The sequence below is a fragment of the Eulemur rufifrons genome, chromosome 7 (assembly GCF_041146395.1).
Source record: "Eulemur rufifrons isolate Redbay chromosome 7, OSU_ERuf_1, whole genome shotgun sequence".
Lineage (NCBI taxonomy): Eukaryota > Metazoa > Chordata > Mammalia > Primates > Lemuridae > Eulemur > Eulemur rufifrons.
This window is the reverse complement of record NC_090989.1, coordinates 264050503-264070144: the sequence shown is the minus strand read 5'-3', so window position 1 is coordinate 264070144 and position 19642 is coordinate 264050503. Positions and strand designations below refer to the sequence as shown.

Sequence of the window (19642 nt, the reverse complement as noted above, 5' to 3'; positions counted from 1 at the left end):
ATAGCCACATCCCAAGAGTCACCTGTGGTTTTACTGGAGGAAAGGCTGGAGAATTTAAAATACCAAAACTGCTATAGCCTAGGCGATCCACTGAGAAGGGTTACAATAATTAGAGGAACATCCCCGGTAGGCTCATGTTGTAAGAAACCCGCAGAAACCTACCTAATCATCCCCTCCTGAATGGTGAGTGGTTTGAACATCCACTTTCTGCAGCTGAGGCCTCTAAAGCAGAGGAGTTGCCATGCTAACGGCTCCACCAGCTTCATTTCATGGCTGAATAATGGACATTATCTATATTAAAGGCAATTAAACCAACAAGTCCTTAAAATTAGGCCCAGTGTATGGCCCCAGAGGCTAAGTAAGGATGTTTAGAATAGAAGCTTCTGAGAAACCTAAAATAATTGGGGGACATTTGAGGAGATTTTTTAAGCACTAATGAATACCAAAATAAGTTAATCCTCATCTCTATCACCCCAGAAACACACACCCAGTTTTCAGCTCCAACTCCAGCTCACACTGGTATCTGATGCAATTAGAGTCTCTAAAACCTACTCTTAACAGATTATGCATTTTATTCATCTAACCTAAACTACATTCTGGAATGAATAATGTTTTAATTTCGTTCATTCAGTGAGTTGGATGGCGTCTGGGGAGTGGAAAAATAACACTCCCAGCTCATGCCTGAGTCTTCCAGAGCTGTCAGCGCACAAAGTTTGATAAAGAATATGGCTGTTTAGACATTAGTTTACACACTCAGCTTTCATGACAATAATTATTTTGTCCCACTGCTCCTTGAGGGCTCCCATAGGATACCATCTGGGGATGCATTTAAAGCAGTGGTTGGGGGCAAGTCTGTCAATGCTGTTGCCCACCTGAAAAAAGAAAAATGCATCTTCATTTACAGGAAAAAATGAGGGCACTGGGACACGGAAATGAGAGGTAAAAAAAAAAATCTGTTAGAAACTCAGAAGGGAAAGCACTGTTACACTTATTAGAAGTGAGTGCTGTAAACAATTATATTTGTGTCTTTTTCTTTATTAAGGCAGGAAAAAGACTGAATAAACTCTTAGTCATGAGCCTCTGAGCAAAAATGAACTTATGAAGTCGTAAGTCTCTGGCCTCAGACCCTGAAATTGATCTGAAATTATTAACATCCCAGGTCTCACCACAAAATTGTAGAGCCACTTCCTCATAGCCTCCCAGCACCTCGGTGGCACACGTGTGTGCGCACACACACACCCGTGACAACACACACAACGAGAAAGCCATTGTAAAACTTAGCAAGAATAACATCAAGACAAATGGCCTTTCTGACAGAAAAATTTTAGGACTTGCTTATAGCCATTTACTGGAATCATTTGATAGCAGTTCACCAAAGGAAAATTCCAGACTCAGTGATAGAGGTACATATCCTACCCTAGCTCACAAAGGACAGAGGCCTGGGCACCACTGAACCCTAAAGGCTGTCATCACTCTTTAGGATGTGGAATATGTCACTACAGTTTTGCAGAGACTAAATGATGTAGTAAGGAACAACTAGGGAATCCATGACCAAAGCGCAACTTTTATGAATAGTTATTTGATAAATTACCTAAGGAGAATTAAAACTGAATGTACTAAAACTAATTCATTAAACCAATATCTGCTATGCTTCTACACTGTGCCAAGTACTGGTATGTTGAAGACGACATCCTCTTTGGCCCCAGGTAGCTGTTAAACTCATCAGAACCAGAGTTCCCAATCTAGTATGGCTTCCTCTGTCACCTGTGCTAACACTAGCATTGCTGGGAAAGTGGATTGCTTGGAAAATTTCTTGAAAGAAATACAAATTGGAAAATCTTTCTGCCAATTAGCAGTCTATACAAAGGAATCTAAACCATGCCAAAAAAAAAAGTAATTTTGACCTTTTCAGACAAAAGGTACTTAGAGTCATATTTCTCTCTAGTCTTTTTTAAAAAATAAAACCACTAAGTTACTGTAGGAAATCATCCCTAATTAATGAACTAACATTCATAATGTGTCACATTTCTAAGATGTTGATACAATTTTCTTCTCAAACCCATTATGAAAAAAGTACAGTTTTCCAATTATATACTCTACTTACTGCCAAGCAGTATGCTTGCACTGAATTCAATAAGAACTTGTAATAATACGTTGGTCTGTTTAGTCTCTACTAAATTAAAATTGAAATAAGTGACAGGTATCTTGGAAACCAGGATGAATAAATGTACTTTCTCTCATCTTTCAGCTGGACATTGCACAGATCAAATTATATCACTGAGCTGTAGTTCCTGGAATATATAAATGCTTAATGTCAAAAAAATGCAGTGTCTGCAGCCCAGATAAGTGAAGTGAGTTACCTAAGGTCACATAGCCAAACAGCAGCAAAGCCAAAGCTAAATGCCAACCAGCATTCCTTTTCTTGTCATTAGACTGCTTCTTTCATCCAAATGGCAAAGCAGTGTTGCTTGGCATTGAAGAGAGCCCAGGGCTCTAGGGTCAGGTTGCCTGGATTCAAACCCCAGCTGTGCCATTTGCTGGCTGTGTGACTTTGGGAAAGTTACTTAGTCTTTCTGTTCTTCTTTCCTTATCTATAAAATAAGGATAATAATAACCTTTCTTCAAATGGTTGTTGGCGGACTAAATAAGTTAACTGATGGTACAGTGCAGGGCACTCCAAAATGTTAGCGTTTCCCGCCCCCCCCCCCCCGTGAATATTTAAAGAGCATGATTAATGCACCGGTGTTCAGTTAGGAGGTGTGATTCTGGCTGACACCATCTGCTGTAAAAACAGGGTACTTGAGTGGATTCTGCTAAGAGAGTGGCAGGTGGAGAGCCACACACAGTTCTGGGCAAATGGACTGGGTATGGACTGGTGGCAGTGTTTCCAGACTCTTTCTTGTCCTTGGCACACATAGGAAGTGATGTATTTGTATAGCACACCAGGGTGAGCAGACAAGGCAGCCTGAGGCTCCAGGCTCTCCAGGTCCTGTCTGCTTTACTCCAAGGACTGGGAGAATAAATGGCTCAGCCCCCTTGCAGCCTTTCTGTGGCTTATCAGCTGGGAAGCTGTACTGAGATCTTTGTCAGCATCTCGCAGATGCTTTAGTTCTGATTAGGAATATGGAATTGTCCCCACATAGGCTCAAAGTAAAACAGGAACCAGTTTGTCCCAACCAGCTCCTCTGGCAGGTGTTTGGAGAACGTGTATGCTGCCTGGGTCTACTGTGCGGGCTAAATAGATGCTGATCCCGCCTCCAGGAACCCCGCCTTAGAGTTCAGACACAAGACGTGAATAGGTGAAAGAGTCTAAGTACAGGCAACACATGGTAAGTGTGTGGTGAGCAATCCAAACAAGATGCCAGGGACTCTGGATAGGGGAGGTTCGTTGTGTTTTCCTAAGAGAGACATCAAGCTGGCACAATATCAATGGGGGACTTCTTGGCCATCCAGACATTGGCATTCTGCCAAAAGCAGAGAATCTGTTGCTTTCTTGGCCTTTCTGCCTGATGATTTGGTTGTTTGGAAGGTAGAGGAAACACTGCAGGTATTAACTTGTTAGAATTCCGGTCAGCAAGGAAGACTAGGTTGGAAATGTGTAAGTGACAAGATCCTTGGACGAAAGTAAGGCTACTATCTTGGACTCGTTAATATGAAATGAGTGAAATTCAGGATTTACTCCTCCATGTATTCTAATCTTTAGAAAATCCAATTTCAAAATGTCAAAGAAAAGATAGACCTGAAAGGGAATCTTTTTCACATGGGCTATGAATGTAGCATAGATTACCTGAAAGAGAAAGGCTTCCAAGAGCTTCTTGGATAAACCCACAATTTACAACAGTATTTTAAAGAGAAGTGAGGTAGAACTTAAAAAACAAAGGAGCACAGAACTTTTTTTTTTTTAAGAGCTATCAAATTTTGTAGATGCACACTTTGGTTGGTGCAAAAAGATAAACAATTTAATAACAGCCATTCTTGAGGATGATATGTGAGATTAACAGGAAGAAGCAGAGCTATTCAACTTCTGTCTTGCTTTTCTCTTTTTCAACAAGGCAGGCAGTCAATATACTAACTGCAGAAGATAATGAGAACAAACAAAGGGAAACTGAAGTCTAAAACAAGAGAGAATAGTCAGGAAAGATTTTGCTGCTTTGTGATTAGTTCAACTTTAGGCTCAGAAAAATGGCCTCCCAGAGTACTGAGGAAATTCGTACTTGTCATTCTGAGTCAGCATCAATACCGTTTGAAAAAGTAGGGAGCTTTGGGAAAATGCCAGAAGAGCAGACAGGGAAGTGCCATACCGTTTCTTGGAAAATGAATGCCAAAAACTAGGCTGAAAAGCTAGATGGTGATACTGAGGAAAGTTTGGGAACAGAGTCTTTTTTAGGCACTCAGGAAAGGAAGTAGTGTTCACTTAGGAACAGCACAGATTTGCTCAGAAGAAGTCATGCTAATCTTTCAAGATTCTTAGTAAGCTAAGAGTAGGAGGACTGTCTAACCTGATAACTAGAATGTGTCAGAAACCAACATTGAAAGTTGAAACACTAGGTAATCTACAAAGTTCAGAAATAAGACAAGATTACTGCTAATTTCGGTATCATTCTGGAGGCCTGACCAATGCAATAAGCCAAGAAAACAAAATAAGGAATAACTACTGAAAAGGAAGAAATAAAATTCACGTGATTATCTTCTTAAAATCCAAGTGAATTACAACTGATACAAGAATTCAGCAAGGTGGCCAGAGGCAGAAATATCCTAAAGTCAGTAGCTTTGTAATCTAGTCATAAAATATTAGGGGATATGTAATAATTAATGAGGTCTCCTTTTTAGTTGTGACAAAACTGAAAAATACCTAGGAATAAAGTTAAGAATATATGTTCCATGCCTTAATGAAAAAGTTAAAAATTCTGACTGAAGAACATTGTAAAAGCTCTGAATAAACAGAGAGAAATACCATATTCCTTATGAATGCATTCTTTCAAATTAATCCATAATGTTTAATGCTCCAAATCAGAATTCCAGTGGGATTTTTTGGTAGTAACTTGAATTCTAAAGTAATTAATCTGGAAGACTAAGTGCATGATAACAGCAAAGAAAAAAACAAAACAAAACAAAAAAGTAATGATGTGGGAAAGGGAATATAATTTGTATTATCAGATATAAAAACATACATTAAAACAGAATTTAGACAATTTAGATACTAAAGAATCTAGAAACAGACACAGGTTTATACTGTGTATCAGTCATGGGCAATCAAGAAAATGGAAACTACTCTTGCCATTTCTTTCAGAGGGCATTTAATTCCGGAATTGGCTATACAAAGGCTGAAAGAACTAAGGAGCTAAATTGGACAATAAGGCAGCCCAGAAATTAGCAATAACCAGAACCTGCTTGTCACTCCTGGAGCTGGAGGGACAAAGGGAGGTGGCAGTGTTCCAGCACCCAGGAGCAGGACCACAGGAAGCCAGAGCCACAAAGAACTCACACCTGCTACTGGAAACATCACCTGAGGCACAAAAAGATGGGGGAGATACAGCCTGACTTACCTCCTTTTTCTACCTTCCAGCCATGTCATTGGCCAAATCTGTGTAGAAGCCGGAGGGCAGGGAGCCTGTGAAGTACAGTTCCTTGCAAACAGATTAGGTCCAGGGGGAGAGCATAGAGAAGATCTGAGAGCACTCAGAGAAGTGATTGGCACATATGAAGATGGCATTCAAGTTCCTGGGGCAAGGGTGAATTATTCTTAGGGTGATGTTGGAACAATTGGTTCTCCATTTCAGAAAAAGTTAGAACTTTACCTCACAAGACACATAAATTCCTGATGAGTTCGTAATCCAAATGTGAAAAATAAAATTATAAAAGCAGGAAGCTCATTCTCATGCCAACACTGAGTTCAGGCAAGTCCCCTCTCACCAATTAGTGTGCATTGTCACTCCAGGCCTGAGCACCCAGTGTAGCCCCTACCCCAGACCATGCTCACTCATCCATCAGGGCATCACTTACTTCAAGCATCATCACCCCAGGAAGTCTTCCCTGTTGGCGCCTCCTCAGGTGGGGTTAGGTACCCCTCCGCTGCTCAGCAAGGCAGCAGTGAGCTCCTCGAAGGCCAAGACAGCATCTCATTTGTCTTCACCCTTGTGCCTAGCACAGTGCCAGGCACAAGAGTTGGCCTTAGATGTGTATTGCATGCACTGATATTTTGTTATTCTCAGTCTAACCAGTATTAGTTGAGCACCTGCTATGTGCTTAGCACTTTTCTTAGCACAGTGGAGGACACAAAAACATGTGAGGCCACAGTCTTGGTTCCTACAGAATTAACTATAGTTGGGTAGATAAGATGTGTACACAAGCCTGTCTTAGCCAGGGGGCTTCTGAGGAGGACTTGGATTTTCCTGATGAGTGCACTTGCTGCCTTAAATAGAAGCCGAGACAGATGGGAGGGAGCAGCAGATGGGCAGCACTTGAGGCAGCGAGTGGAGGGGCGGGAGTCCTGGACAGTGTCCCAGGATCAGCCAGGTGCCTGCTGTGTGACCTGGTCACTTCGCATCTCCCCATCTGCAAAATGAGGAGGTTGGACCAAGGCAGTGGTTCCCAGCCCTGGCACACACTGGATTTAGTGCTTGATTATGATGCAGTTGGTCTGGGGTAGGGCCTGGGCATTGATATTTTTCGAAATCTCCCCTGGTTATTTTTTAAATCAGGTTTATTAAGATAAACATCACATACCACACAATTCACCAAATTGTACCATGTAATGTTTTTAGTATTTTCAAGAACTCAAGTAACTATCACTACAATCTAAATTTTTTTAAAATTTTTTTTTTTTTTTTTGAGACAGAGTCTCACTCTGTTGCCCAGGCTAGAGTGCCGTGGCATCAGCATAGCTCATAGCAACCTCAAACTCGTGGGCTCAAGCAATCGTTCTGCCTCAGCCTCCCAAGTAGCTGGGACTACAGGCATGTGCCACCATGCCCGGCTAATTTTTTTCTATATGTATTTTTAGTTGTCCGGCTAATTTCTTTCTATTTTTAGTAGAGACAGGGTCTTGCTCTTGCTCAGGCTGGTCTCAAACTCCTGACCTCGACCAATCCACCCACCTCAGCCTCCCAGAGTGCTAGGATTACAGGTGTGAGCCACCTCGCCCGGCCTATGATCTAATTTTAAAACATTTTTCGTTGTCTCCTCCCACAGCCACTCCTGACTAGTAAAAAGTAATAAAAAAATAAAACATTTTCATCCCTCCTAAAAGAAACTCCATACCCATTAGCAGTTACTCTCCATTTCCCCCCATCCTCCCCAGTCTTAGGTAACCACTACTCTACTTTCTATGATTTGGCTATCCTAAACATTTCATATAAATGAAATCATACAATATTTTGCCTATTGTGTCTGGCTTCTTTTGTATAGCATATTTTCAAGGTTCATTCATGTCATAGAATGGATCAATATTTCATTCCTTTTTATAACTGAATGTTCTATTGTATGGATATACCATATTTTGTTTATCCATTCATCAGTTGATGGACATTTGGGTTGTTTCTGCCTTTTGACTATTATGAATAATGCTGCTGTGAAGATTCATGTACAAGTGTGTGCATGGACATGTTTTCATTTCTCTTGGGCATATACCTAGGAGTAGGATTGCTGTCATATGATAACAATGTCTAACTTTGGGGAACTGCCAGGCTCTTTTCTAAATTAGCTGTGCCATTTTGCATTCCATCCAGCAGTGTATAGGGTTCTCCTAGTGATTTTAATATTTATCCAGGGTTTAAAACCACTGAACTGGATGGTATCTGGGGGGCTCCATTTCTAAAATTACATGATTTCTTGTCCATAATTAGATACCCAGAGTTCTCCCAAAAGACCATGTCACCTACAATATGGCTGAGCTGTAGGGTGTATGATTGGCCCCTCAGAGCACCCTGATCACTCAATCACTCAGCCTTGTTTTGTTGGGGTTTGTTTGTTTGTTTGTTTTGTAGAGATAGGGTCTTGCTATGTTGCCCAGGTTGGTCTTGAACTCCTGGTCTCAAGTGATCCTTCCACCTTGGCCTCCCAAAGTGCTGGGATTATAAGCATGAGCCCAGCCTCTCATTTAGCCTTTTTTTTGAGAGAAAGCTCTGTGTTCCAGCTTGGGACACTCCCTCCATCCCTGCCCTGCACTGGTCACAATTCTGGTGGTAGATTCTGGAGAACACCATTATTCAACATGCAACATATTTTGATTGAACACCATGTGTTTGGTAGTCTGGCATTCCAGGGTCAGGGAGAGGAGAGGCTCTGATTGGGAGTACCTATCGGATTGGGCAGGGCTGGCAGAACCACCTTCTTCCCCTGCCAACCTCACTGGTTCTGCATAACAATGCCCACCCCTAATATAGCCAATAAAGTCCCCTACAACACAGGCCCCAGTAGGAACACCAGCTTCTCTGCAGTTGCAGGCAGAATGAAGAACAAGGTCTCTCCGCCAAGACAAGGGAAGAGAAGAAATCAGATGCACTTCAACTCTCACTTTGCATGTATCAACAGGGCACATTATTCACCTTCACTAAGCCCCAGTGTCAAATGAGGCATCAACAGCTTCCTGGCATAGAAACTGAAAATTAAACATTAAAATGCCTAGTATAGTACTGGGCACATGGCAGCCCGTTCTTCCAGGCCAGATTCCTTCTCAACTGCAAGCTCTTGGAAGATGAGGCTGGAGCCTATGTACCCCTCCCTCTATCACTCACTCTGAAAACGAGGACTTGAGACCTCCCTTCCAGAATGCCAGAAACCTCATGAGCCTCACTCATTATTGATGGTGAGCACGAAGCTGACCTTATGTCCTGGGCCTTAGCCAAGGTCCCTGAGCACTGCTGGACCTTCTGGGGCAGGCTTAACCTTCTCTGAGGTCCCTGTGAACAGGACGGATGCACAACCTACTGGAATTTGTGTGAATGGCGCCTCTGGGAATTCTGCCCAGAACAATCCATGATGCCATGATTAGTTTCCTTAATGGACCCACAACCCCACAAAACTTCTCCATGTTAGAATCTTCAGGATGGTTCCCCACGCGTCAGAGCTGAGAAAGCTCCCAGGTCATTCCACTGCCTAAGAACCTTTGCTCTTCAAAAGACCCTTCACCTGACCAGATTCCTACATCTGGCATCAGGCAGCTTCTCTGACCCTCATCTATTTCTCTTCCCATTTGTCTCTTTCTCAGTCTCCCCCTTAAGTAGCTTTAAGATGAAAGTCACACATGCATATTTTACTTGACATGTTATTAAATGCAATTTCTCACTCCCTGCACACGCACATACACACACAAACTGTTTAACTCTTTTCTCTGGGTTTTGAAATTAAAAGCCACACGCTTTTAACTTGGAAAGACAAATGCATGATACCACTGTTATTCCAAGTCTGTGGTAGACATCACTAATCAATCACAGCAGTCTTTCCCCCTGAGCTGGGCACAACCTCAGAATCCTTCTCCATCTTGCACTCCAAGCAGAGTGCGAATCAATTGGAGTTGGCATGAAAGACGGTATCTATTTGCCATCCCTCAGAAACTCTTACTCAAAGCTTTCCAACTCCACCTCCAGCCCTGAATGTATGCCAGCTCTTGGCTATAAGACATCTTTCCCTTTGGGTGTTCATTCTCACACTCATTGTTACCATCTGAAGCTCAATCATGATTTTCTCTGCTCAAAGCAGCCCTCATTCTCCACCTCCTTTTTTCTATTATTGACACACCATTTGCCCAGTCCTCGAGGCTGAAAATATTGGAGTTTTCTGCTCCCTCCATGTCTCCGTGTTTTCCCATTCTCAAGTTCAGCCAATCCCCTCCACCCCGGTCCCTCTCTTACCTTCCATGTTTCTCTGACTTGTCCGTCTTGCCTAGTCAATCACAGTGCCCGCTGTAATAGGCTTTGAAGCCTCTGGTAGGCGGCTGGCCATAGTGGGGAGGAAGGGCAGTGGAAGACGAGCCTCCGGTCCTTCCAGGCAACAGGGAATTTTCTCTGTTCTGAGCTCCCAGTCTTTGCACCTCCTAAGGACAGAAGTTATTTTCAACATATTTGAGAGACAGGAAAAATAACATTAGCAGGTTCTGGAGTCTACAGAGGAGTTGTCAAATCCCAGCTCCACACTTCATTAATCCTTCCTTCCTTCCTCCTCTCAAATATTTATGGAGCACCTCCTATGTATCAAGCAAAGGTCTTCACATTTGTAAAATGGAATCTTTTATGTAAATAGCTAGCACAGTACTTGAGACAAAGCAAGTACTGGATAAGTAATTGGGAGAAAGGATGATTCTCAGACCCAGAAATCGCCTACCCCACCTTGTGAGGAAACAGGTCCAGAGCAAACACCTGAGGCTTCCTTGCAAGGTAGGGGCAGAACTGAGGCCAGGTGTTTCAGCTCCAACCTGGTGCACGGTGTGCTGCCACAGTGCGGCCTCCATGGGGAGAGAGGGGCACCCTGGTTAGGTTTTAGGTTGGAGAGGTGAGGATGGATCATGATCCCCAGAAGCCAAAATCATGCCTCTTCCACACCCTTCCACATGCACACACAACGTAGGACTGTCCTTGAGCAAAGTCTCCAGAAGGCAGCTGGGGTAGATTAGAGATTCAGCTTTTAGAGCAATGTGGGGGACAACCAGTGCCATTTCTTCCTGACTATCTCCTGCATCTGCAGCAGAAGGCTCGCTAATCCCTCCTTCCCCTGGTGTCCCCAAGTGACAGGCCTGCAAGCCCTGCTCACACGACTGCAGAAATATCCCAGAGGGCAGCTCACCTCACTCCACACACTGGGCTGGTCCAGGCCCCACCCCGCGACAGTCTCCCAGTGGAGATCCTGGAGTGTGACTCCCACCGGTTAGTGCTCCACATGGCACTCAGAAGGAACCTTCCAAAATGTAACTCCTCTGCTTAAACCCTTTCCATGATAACCCGGCACAATGACCCCCTCGTAACTAGCTCCGGCTTCTCGTTGTATTCTCACCTCCTGCTACTTCTCTCCTCACTTCTCTTCTCCAGACATCCGGTTCTTTCACTTCACCCACAATTCCTTTATTCATACTAGTCCTGAGGCCTGTACCAGCTGTTTTGCCTTTTCCACCTGAAAGAAATTCTGCTCACAAGAGACAATAACAGAATAACACACCGCCTCTGATTTACAGCCTGTGGGTTATATAAATGGGAGAAACCCAACTACCTCCAGCAATAAATAAAGAAAAGCACTTACTTCAGTTGTGGCTGGAACCAGGTGCTCAAATTATACTGTTAGGGCTTTTTCTCTCTCTCCGTCTGCCTTTAACCTGTGCTCATCCTGTCTCCCTGTGTGCGTTGGCCTCATTCCTGCAGATACTATACTTCATGTCCAGGGAAGATGGTACAAATAGACTCAACCTCAACTTATATCATCTTTTTTTTCTTTGAGACAGGGCTGGCTCTGTTGACCAGGCTGGAGTAGAGTGGAGCAATCATAGCTCACAGCAACCCCAAACTCCGGGGCTTAAGTGATCCTCCCACCTCGGCCTCCTGAGTAACTAGTTCTATAGGCATGTGCCGCCACACCTGGCTAATTTTTAAATTTTTTGTAGAGCCAGGGTCTCCAACTCCTGGGCTCAAGTAATCCTCCTGCTTCAGCCTCCCGAGTAGCTGGGACTACAAGCACACACCACGGCGCCCAGCTAATTTTTATATTTTTAGCAGAGACGGGGTGGGGGGGGGGTCTCACTCTTGCTCAGGCTGGTCTCAAACTCCTGAGCTCAAACAATTCTCCTGCCTTGGCCTCCCAGAGTGCTGGGATTACAGGCCTGAGTCACCACACCTGACCTCTATCATCCTTCTAACCAGAGCCGGCTGGTTGTGCACAGTAGGTGCAGTACCCTGGGCTCACAATACTTTCAGGGGCCCACAAAAACGTTGTAATTTCTTTTAAAATCAGAAGAAGAAAATGAACTTTTAGTTGAAGAACATGTTTTAATATATGATATTGATATATTTACTTTTATACAGTCATAAAGTATAATTTTTAATTTATTTTTATAGAGAAGGGACAAGACAAAAGTGCTTAGGGCCCACACAGGTGCCAGTGAGGCCTTGCTTGACTGTCACAAAGAAAGAGAGACGCTTTTTGTTTCAGTTTTCATGTGTGAAATCTCAGGGAAAACTCTGATTGTCCCTGATTGGATCACAGGCCGTCACAAGTCACTCTAACTGGAAGGAAGGAGGACTCTGGCCAGGCTTGAGTCTCAGGCCCATTTCTGAAAACCTCAACCCCTACCAAACACTCACAAGAAATGGGTTTCCTGTAAGAGGATTCTCTTTCAAGAATGTCCACCAAACCTTCGCTGTCTGCCCCAAATGCTCATTCCTTAACACCCCCCGGAGAATGAACTGCCTGCACTCCTACATTCCCCTGGCAGTTTGTGCCAGTATGATTGGGACAGACTGAATCACAGGGTTTCCTATGCTGGGATGTGAGTTCTTGGAAGGCAGAGTGAAGATCTGAATTGTGGGAATGAGCAGAAAGAAGGGGGAGCCCTGCCTAGGAGTTTGAGGAGGGGACGCGTATCGGGGCCTTAAAGGCTGGAGGTCTTCCTGGAGGGCGGGGTGTTTTCATTGGGTTGAGAGGTAAGGAAGGATTCCAGGGAGCAGAAGGAAGTGAAAGGCATCAGTATGGGAAGGAGTTCATGTATAGGGAAAGATGCAGCAGGAGATGAAGCTGAAAAGAGAATCAGACAAGATAAGGGGCAGCTGGGAGTGCCGTATAATGGTTGGTGGCTTTTATCCTGCAAGCCATGGCTCTTAACATCAATCTGCAGAGAGGCTGGAGAGGGCCTGGAATTGTGCGTGTGTGGAATGTTGCACATCTTGGTGCCTTTTTCTGCAGGGATGGGCCACGGCATTCATCAGATTTCTAAAGGGATTTCTGTCTTAAAATGGTTAAGAATTAATAGAAATGGAGATGTATTCATGTTCCTTGGCCCAGAACGTAATTACAGCAGCAGCACCCTGGCAGCTACTCTGCAGAGGATGCGCTGAAGGAGCAAGTAGGGCGTTGGTCAGAATACTGTTATAAGGGTCTAGGTGGGAGATGACGTGGGCTTCGAACAGGCAATATTGGTAAGAAAGGAGAGAAGCCATTGGAGTTAAAAGATGTTGTAGCAGTGACGTTAACAGGGGCTCTCTGCATTTGGGGGTGACAGAGTGGAAGAGAAGATGACCCTAAGACTTCTAATTTGCATCATAATCTTGTCATAGGATCATTGACAATTTTTTAATTGTTGTTTTTATTTCTCCCTCCCATTTAATGTCTTTTTAAAAAAATAAAAATGATTTTATATTTCAAAGTTAAGAATTTTTTAAGGCCGGGCGCGGTGGCTCACGCCTGTAATCCTAGCACTCTGGGAGGCTGAGGCGGGTGGATCACTCGAGGTCAGGAGTTCGAGACCAGCCTGAGCAAGAGCAAGACCCCGTCTCTACTAAAAATAGAAAGACATTATATGGACAACTAAAAATCTATATAGAAAAAATTAGCCGGGCATGGTGGCGCATGCCTGTAGTCCCAGCTACTCAGGAGGCTGAAGCAGTAGGATCGCTTAAGCCCAGGAGTTTGAGGTTGCTGTGAGCTAAGCTGACGCCACGGCACTCACTCTAGCCTGGGCAACAAAGTGAGACTCTGTCTCAACAAAAAAAAAAAAAAAAAGAATTTTTTAAGGTACAAGGTTTAAAGTCTCTGATATATACAAATTTCCACTTTGTTCTTTAAGTACACTGTTGCCAGTTGTATTATATTTTATAATAACTCTATGGATCTATCTTTTTGAATTTATTTCTTGTGGTGTTTGATGCCTAAAGAATGTCTTTGAAAGGACACCTGGAAATAGCAAGGCATTTTGCTTTTCTAAATCCTGACTTTGTCGCCCTCCACAGCTACCCACTCCCTTCCCCAGTGCTCAGCACTTCGGACCGGCTGCCTTTTGGCATCGAGGAGAACGGGGGCACACCGTTCCTCCCCAAAGCTTCGGGAAGGCATCACCACCAGCATCAGCACCAACACCAGCACCAACATCACTCCAACTACGGCCTGTCACTGACTCTGGACAACAAAGAGGGACCTTTGAGGTCCCCAAACTCCAGCAGCAAGTCCCTTACAAGTGAGTAGGGGTGGAGGGGGAGGGGAGGTGGGGTGGGGATCGGGAGGAGCCATGCTGCAGGGCACAAGTGCCTTCCCTGGACCCTCAAGACAGAAACTTTCGAGGACGTTGATACTTTAAGATGGGAGTCTGCCAACCTCCTCATTTCCCAGCAAATTAATAAAATCCTCTTTCCTTCTCCTAAAAAAAAAAAAAAAAAAAAGGAGGAAGACAAACTTTCAGTGCAGCGCATGACGGTGATGATGTTATACTTTGTTACCAGGTTTGGGCAACAGTGGACAAGAGCCTTATGCATTCAGGCAGGAGCAGTTTAGGGATTATGGCTTAGCCGTCAATGCCAGTTTCATTACAGGGTACCACTTCTCTCTCCACCTCATTTCTTAGCAGTTCTCTGCTTGTGCATCCCCCAGCACAGCTCAAGCTATGGAAAAGAGAAAAAAGGGAGTGAGGTGGGGGCTGGGATTTCTACTTTCTTCATTACAGAAAACCCCATTCCATCCCATTTCTGATATCCCACTTCTGAGAGCAAGGTGGTGTCAGGTAGATCCAGTCTGCCCTCTGTTACAGATCCCAGGAAGAAAACTTACAGAAATAGAGAGTAAGCAGTTATTATAGAAATATTTTTAGCAATATCATAGAATGATTTTATGCCTGTTAAATCTAATAAAAAATATGGGCTTGGATGTTGTATGTCTGTTATTTTATTTTTCTAGCAACTCACTTTTATTATGTTTTATCAAAGTATCCATCTCTCGGGGGAAGAACTGGCTCTTTATCAAATGTGGCTGGAAAAGCATTGAGGCAGAGGCAGGAGTCAAGAGGCCTCGATTCTAGTTCTCACTGTTGAGTCCCCTTTCCCATCCTTGGTTTTCTCATCCATGAAATGGAGTAGAGGGCGTTGAGATGCTCGCCAAGGAACCTCCCAGCTCTGACACTGCACGAGGCTGTGAGCTGGTGAAACAGGATGGGCCATTCAGCCTCCACCTGTATGCCACGGGGAACAAATCTGGGTTGGCTGAGCCGGAAATGGGAACCCGTCCCCCACTTGGTATTGAAGAGTCAGAACTCTGTCCCCTCATCCCTGTCCACACTGCCCTTGCCCGAGTGCCTGCCTTATCTTTTTGTAGCTGGGTAAATGTAACAGCCTCCTAAGCATCACTCCCTCCAGTGCAGTCTCCATATTTATAGTAGCTGCCAAAGGCATAGCTCTCACCAGATAGCTCTGACCAAATGCCTTAAGACCTTTCAATAGCTCCTCACTGTCCTGGGATAAAGCCCACATTTTTTAACCAGGTCCATACACAGACCTTCACAGCCTGGCCCCTGCCAAGGTCTCCAGCCTCTCCCCGACTTCTCCCTACACTTTAGCTACACAGAACTACTCTCCTCTCACCAGCTACTCTGCCAGGTCCCAGCTCTGCCCTTTGCATCTGCCTGGAATCCTTTACTCCACCCTAGGGAACTCCTACACATCCCTCAGGAGCCCACTCAAATATTACCTTGTCAGTGAAATGTTTCCTAACACCCCTTCCCCATATGGCTGGTGTGCCTTCCCTCTTGCTCCTATAGCAATAGCAGTTAAATAAATCTTTTATCACTCTTCTTTGGAATATCTATACATGCATCTGTCTCCCGCATTAGACTAGAACATTGTGTTATTCACCTCTGTATTCCAGCTCCCAGATCTCAATTGCTAACAATACTTGGTATAAGTTTTAATATGTAATGAATATTTAATATTTAATGAATATTTAATGTGTTAATGAACAAATTCAAGCTAGAGGGAGAAGTAGTGGCAAACTAATCCAAAGCAGTACAAAAATCAAAATCGATGGATTTGATTTTAGAAACATAACATGGCTTTCAAGGGCACATTATATGCTGGTTAGCCCAAGCACTAATCTTTCCAGTTTGCATAGTGCTTTTACATTTTCAAAGCACTTATACATGAATGACCTCATTTAGTAGTCACAGAAATCCTGCAAGGTAAGTAATTTTATTTTCATTTTAAAATAGCTCAGAGGGTCAGAGAGGTAAAGCAACTTACCCAGAGCCATCCAGCTCAGAAATGGGGGAGTTAGGCCTGAAACCTTGACCTCAGCTATTCTCACACCCGTCAGCTGATGCATACTCAAGGCATCCGAACTGCTGGAGGAGAAGGAGGCAGGCAGAGAGGGTGCAGGGAGTTGGGCTCTGCAAGTGTCCCCTTTCCTCTGTACCTTTCTGTTCTTTCAACCTTTCCTTATTCATTCCCCTGGCCACTTTGTAGAACGGAGTCCAGGAACACCTGCCTTGTACAGTGAAGCCGCTGCCCATCTAAAGAAGTTGGAACTGGACACTGTGAAGGCTGCTGGACCCTGGCCCCCTCTGCACATCAACATAAACAAGGTGCCCAGGGTCGGGGCTCTGCTGTGAGCATGGGCTTGGTGCTTGCATCAAACCTCTGATCATGACCCTGGCCTGCCTGCCCCGAAACCATGTGCCTTTGCCTTGGAGGGATTTCTTACTCCATCTTTCCTGACATTTCTGCTCAGGCTGTCCCTTAGGAACAAACATTTACTGACCTTCCTTTTGGGTGAATTACAGCATTAGGTATTGCCCTTGGTGTTTTGGCCAACAGGCCAATCTGCCTGTGAGTTGGTCTCCCTCCTTCTAGACCGAAAGCTCCACGAGGGAGCGCCCATGTTTACCTCTTGCCATTTTTACCCCCTGTCCCCCTCAATAGTGCCTGGCATCTAGTAGGTGTTCAGTAACCACTTGCAGATGGAAGGAAGGGAGGGATTGAAACAGGCAGGGAGGGAGAGAAGGCAGGAGCTAAGCTCCCTTTTGACTAAAGCTATTCTTACATCCAAATGGGCAGCCTCATAGAAGCCAAAATTTATCTTAGAACTGTAAATGCCGGTGCTGCATTCAGCCTTCTCAGCATCTGAGACCAGAGGAAGGGAAATGGCTTCTCAAGGTTGCACAGCCATGGATTCAGGGGCTGAACCCTGGGGCTCTGGCTCCCAAATCCAGTGCCCTTTGCACTCCAACACGCTTCTTTGTTTTCTATGTGAGCATTTCTCAACTTTGGCACTAGTGACATTTTGGCCTGATAACCCTTCGTTATGGGGGCTGTCCTGTGCATTGTGGGATGTTTCTCAGCCACAACCCACTAGATGCCAGTGGCGACCCCCATCCAGTTGTGACAACCAAAAACCTCTCCAGACCTTGCCAAATGTTCCCCCTAAAGGGCAAAATTGGCCCAGTTGAGAACCACCGTTGTACACATATTTTAATTTTAAAAATCCCCAAAGGAATAGTCTTCTTCACTCATGGGTCATTTCTTCTACCTTAATGCTTAGCTTTGTCCCTTTATGAGAGGGAATAGGAAGAATCTGGAAGAATTGGCTTGGGAATCTCCCCCTCCTAACCTGCAAAGCCTAGGAAGGTTGCGCCTCCTGCCTTCCCTCCACCTCCCACCTGTCCCCCCTACCCCCAACAATCCCTCCGCAGGGCGGCCTACAGGCACTTTGATCACTGATGGCCTCGCCTTCAGGTTTAACCTTAAAAGCCCTGCTCACCCACCTGTGCTTCCACATCACCCTCCCTGATGGCTGGCTGGAAAGAATTCCTCCAGCAAGGTGGCACTTACATTCACTCCAAACAAATCCTTATTAAGTAGGCCTGCACTGGATGCTGAGGATTGAACCCAATTTATCACGTGCCCCCGGACGGGTCTTCTTTGTCTGAATCTCTTGCTTTTCAATTTTTCTTCTACAATACACATGACAAATGGTTTTAATGGGTGCTTACCCAGAGTTTGACAAAATCTCAAAATATTTTGCAAGGAAATACAGCATGTAGTGTAGCACAGAACTCACAAGCACGATAGTAATTTGTAGTTGCCATGACTATTGCTGGACATTGACAATAGTGGCTTCTCTGGGTAAGGCATACCTGAGACACCTATGGATTACTGGGCATGTCCCTGGAGCTCAAGCTATAACTCCCCTCCACTAAAAGAAATGCATCAGTAAGCCAGGAAGCTAGAGTGATGTGACTACCTAGTTAACTTTGACTTGGTTCTAACACATGAGCAAAACATATTACTTCACTCTATGATTCCTTATCATTAATAAAACATACCTTGCCACATACCTCACTTCTAATCATGACACCACAATTGGGAACCACTGGCTTGGATGGCTTTTAAGGTTTTTTCCAGCCTCAAGGATCAAGAATCCTCTAATTCTTCTCAGGTTTGGACAACTTCCTGTTCTTGACTGAATGGTGAGAAATAATTTTCACTGCCCAGTTCCAGAGTTGTAACCAAAATTACCACAGGAATTTAAATCTCATCAGATTTCAGATGTACAATTTGTGTGAATAATTTAAACATGCATTTGATCATTTCTTATCCCCAAATGATATATCCCCAAACAGATGGACTGTTTCTAACTATAATACTACAATAATATCAAAGCCCAATTGTCATTCTTTTCTATATTTTGAAATCTGCATTCCAATGTTGAACTATAAAGTATCTTTACACAATTCAAATTGATTGAATGTAAAATATAAAATATAAAATATGATCATGCTAAAGAGGGAAAGCACAACGTTCCTGGAGCCGTCCTCCAGGATGGAATTATGGTCTTACAAGCCAGATGTTTTATCCCAAAGAGATGCCTTTCATACAAACAAATTCATATAATGATGCATAAATTTTCCAAAGTTTATATTGGCCTTCACCTGAGTCCATTCATACAGAGGAACATTACTGTGCTTGCTATGTCCAGATCGAAAAAGAACATGCCAGCTTGAATTTTATGGCCAAAGAAAGCAGTTTAGAATTAGTAAATTCAAGAGGAACATCAATGCTAAATTCTCATCCTTTTCTTATTTTAGCAGCATTCCATTTTTTAAAGTAGGTCTTAGGTCATTACTGTCAATATAACTACATCCCCTTAAGCAATTGTCACAAGACTCAAATGGGCTTCATAACCAATTTAATTCTTATATCCCAGCATGCCATTCCAAAAAAGTAAATCTAATTAAAAATTATCTTTTCATACACCAGTGAAAACATCCATCAGTTTTCATAATGTAACAGGATTTGCAAACACAAGATAAATTATCTTAAGGGTATACTGTAAACTTCACCTTTCAGAATAAATGATATTTGTTTGCTTAAAGGAGAATGCTAAGTCCTTCTGGGTAATGACTCCAAACAAGTGAGCCAGTTTTCTTTAAATCCAACTTGATGGCTCAGGATTGATCATTAGTGTCCTTGCATCTGATGCTTTTTTTTTTTTTTTTGGTTATATCTTCTTTTCTAACATCAATCTAACATGAAAGTACTACTAATATCTTTTTTTTTCATTTGTTCATCATAACAACCTTATGAGGAAAGAAACTAGGATTAGGGGGAGCTAGTATGGCTGAGTAGTCAAGAGTTCTGGGCTTACGCCTGTAATCCTAGCACTCTGGGAGGCTGAGGCGGGAGGATTG

At 43.7% G+C, this 19642-nt stretch overlaps 1 protein-coding gene across 2 annotated transcripts in view; it reads left to right on the top strand.

Annotated features, from left to right (window-relative positions):
- EPB41L4B (erythrocyte membrane protein band 4.1 like 4B) overlaps positions 1-19642 on the top strand; it is a 133793-nt gene that overhangs the window by 78660 nt on the left and 35491 nt on the right. For both annotated transcript variants that reach the window (XM_069476656.1, XM_069476657.1), the window contains exons 16-17: positions 13926-14149; positions 16419-16537. In XM_069476656.1, coding sequence (XP_069332757.1) covers positions 13926-14149; positions 16419-16537 — 343 coding nt within the window. The remainder of the gene's footprint in view (positions 1-13925; positions 14150-16418; positions 16538-19642) is intronic.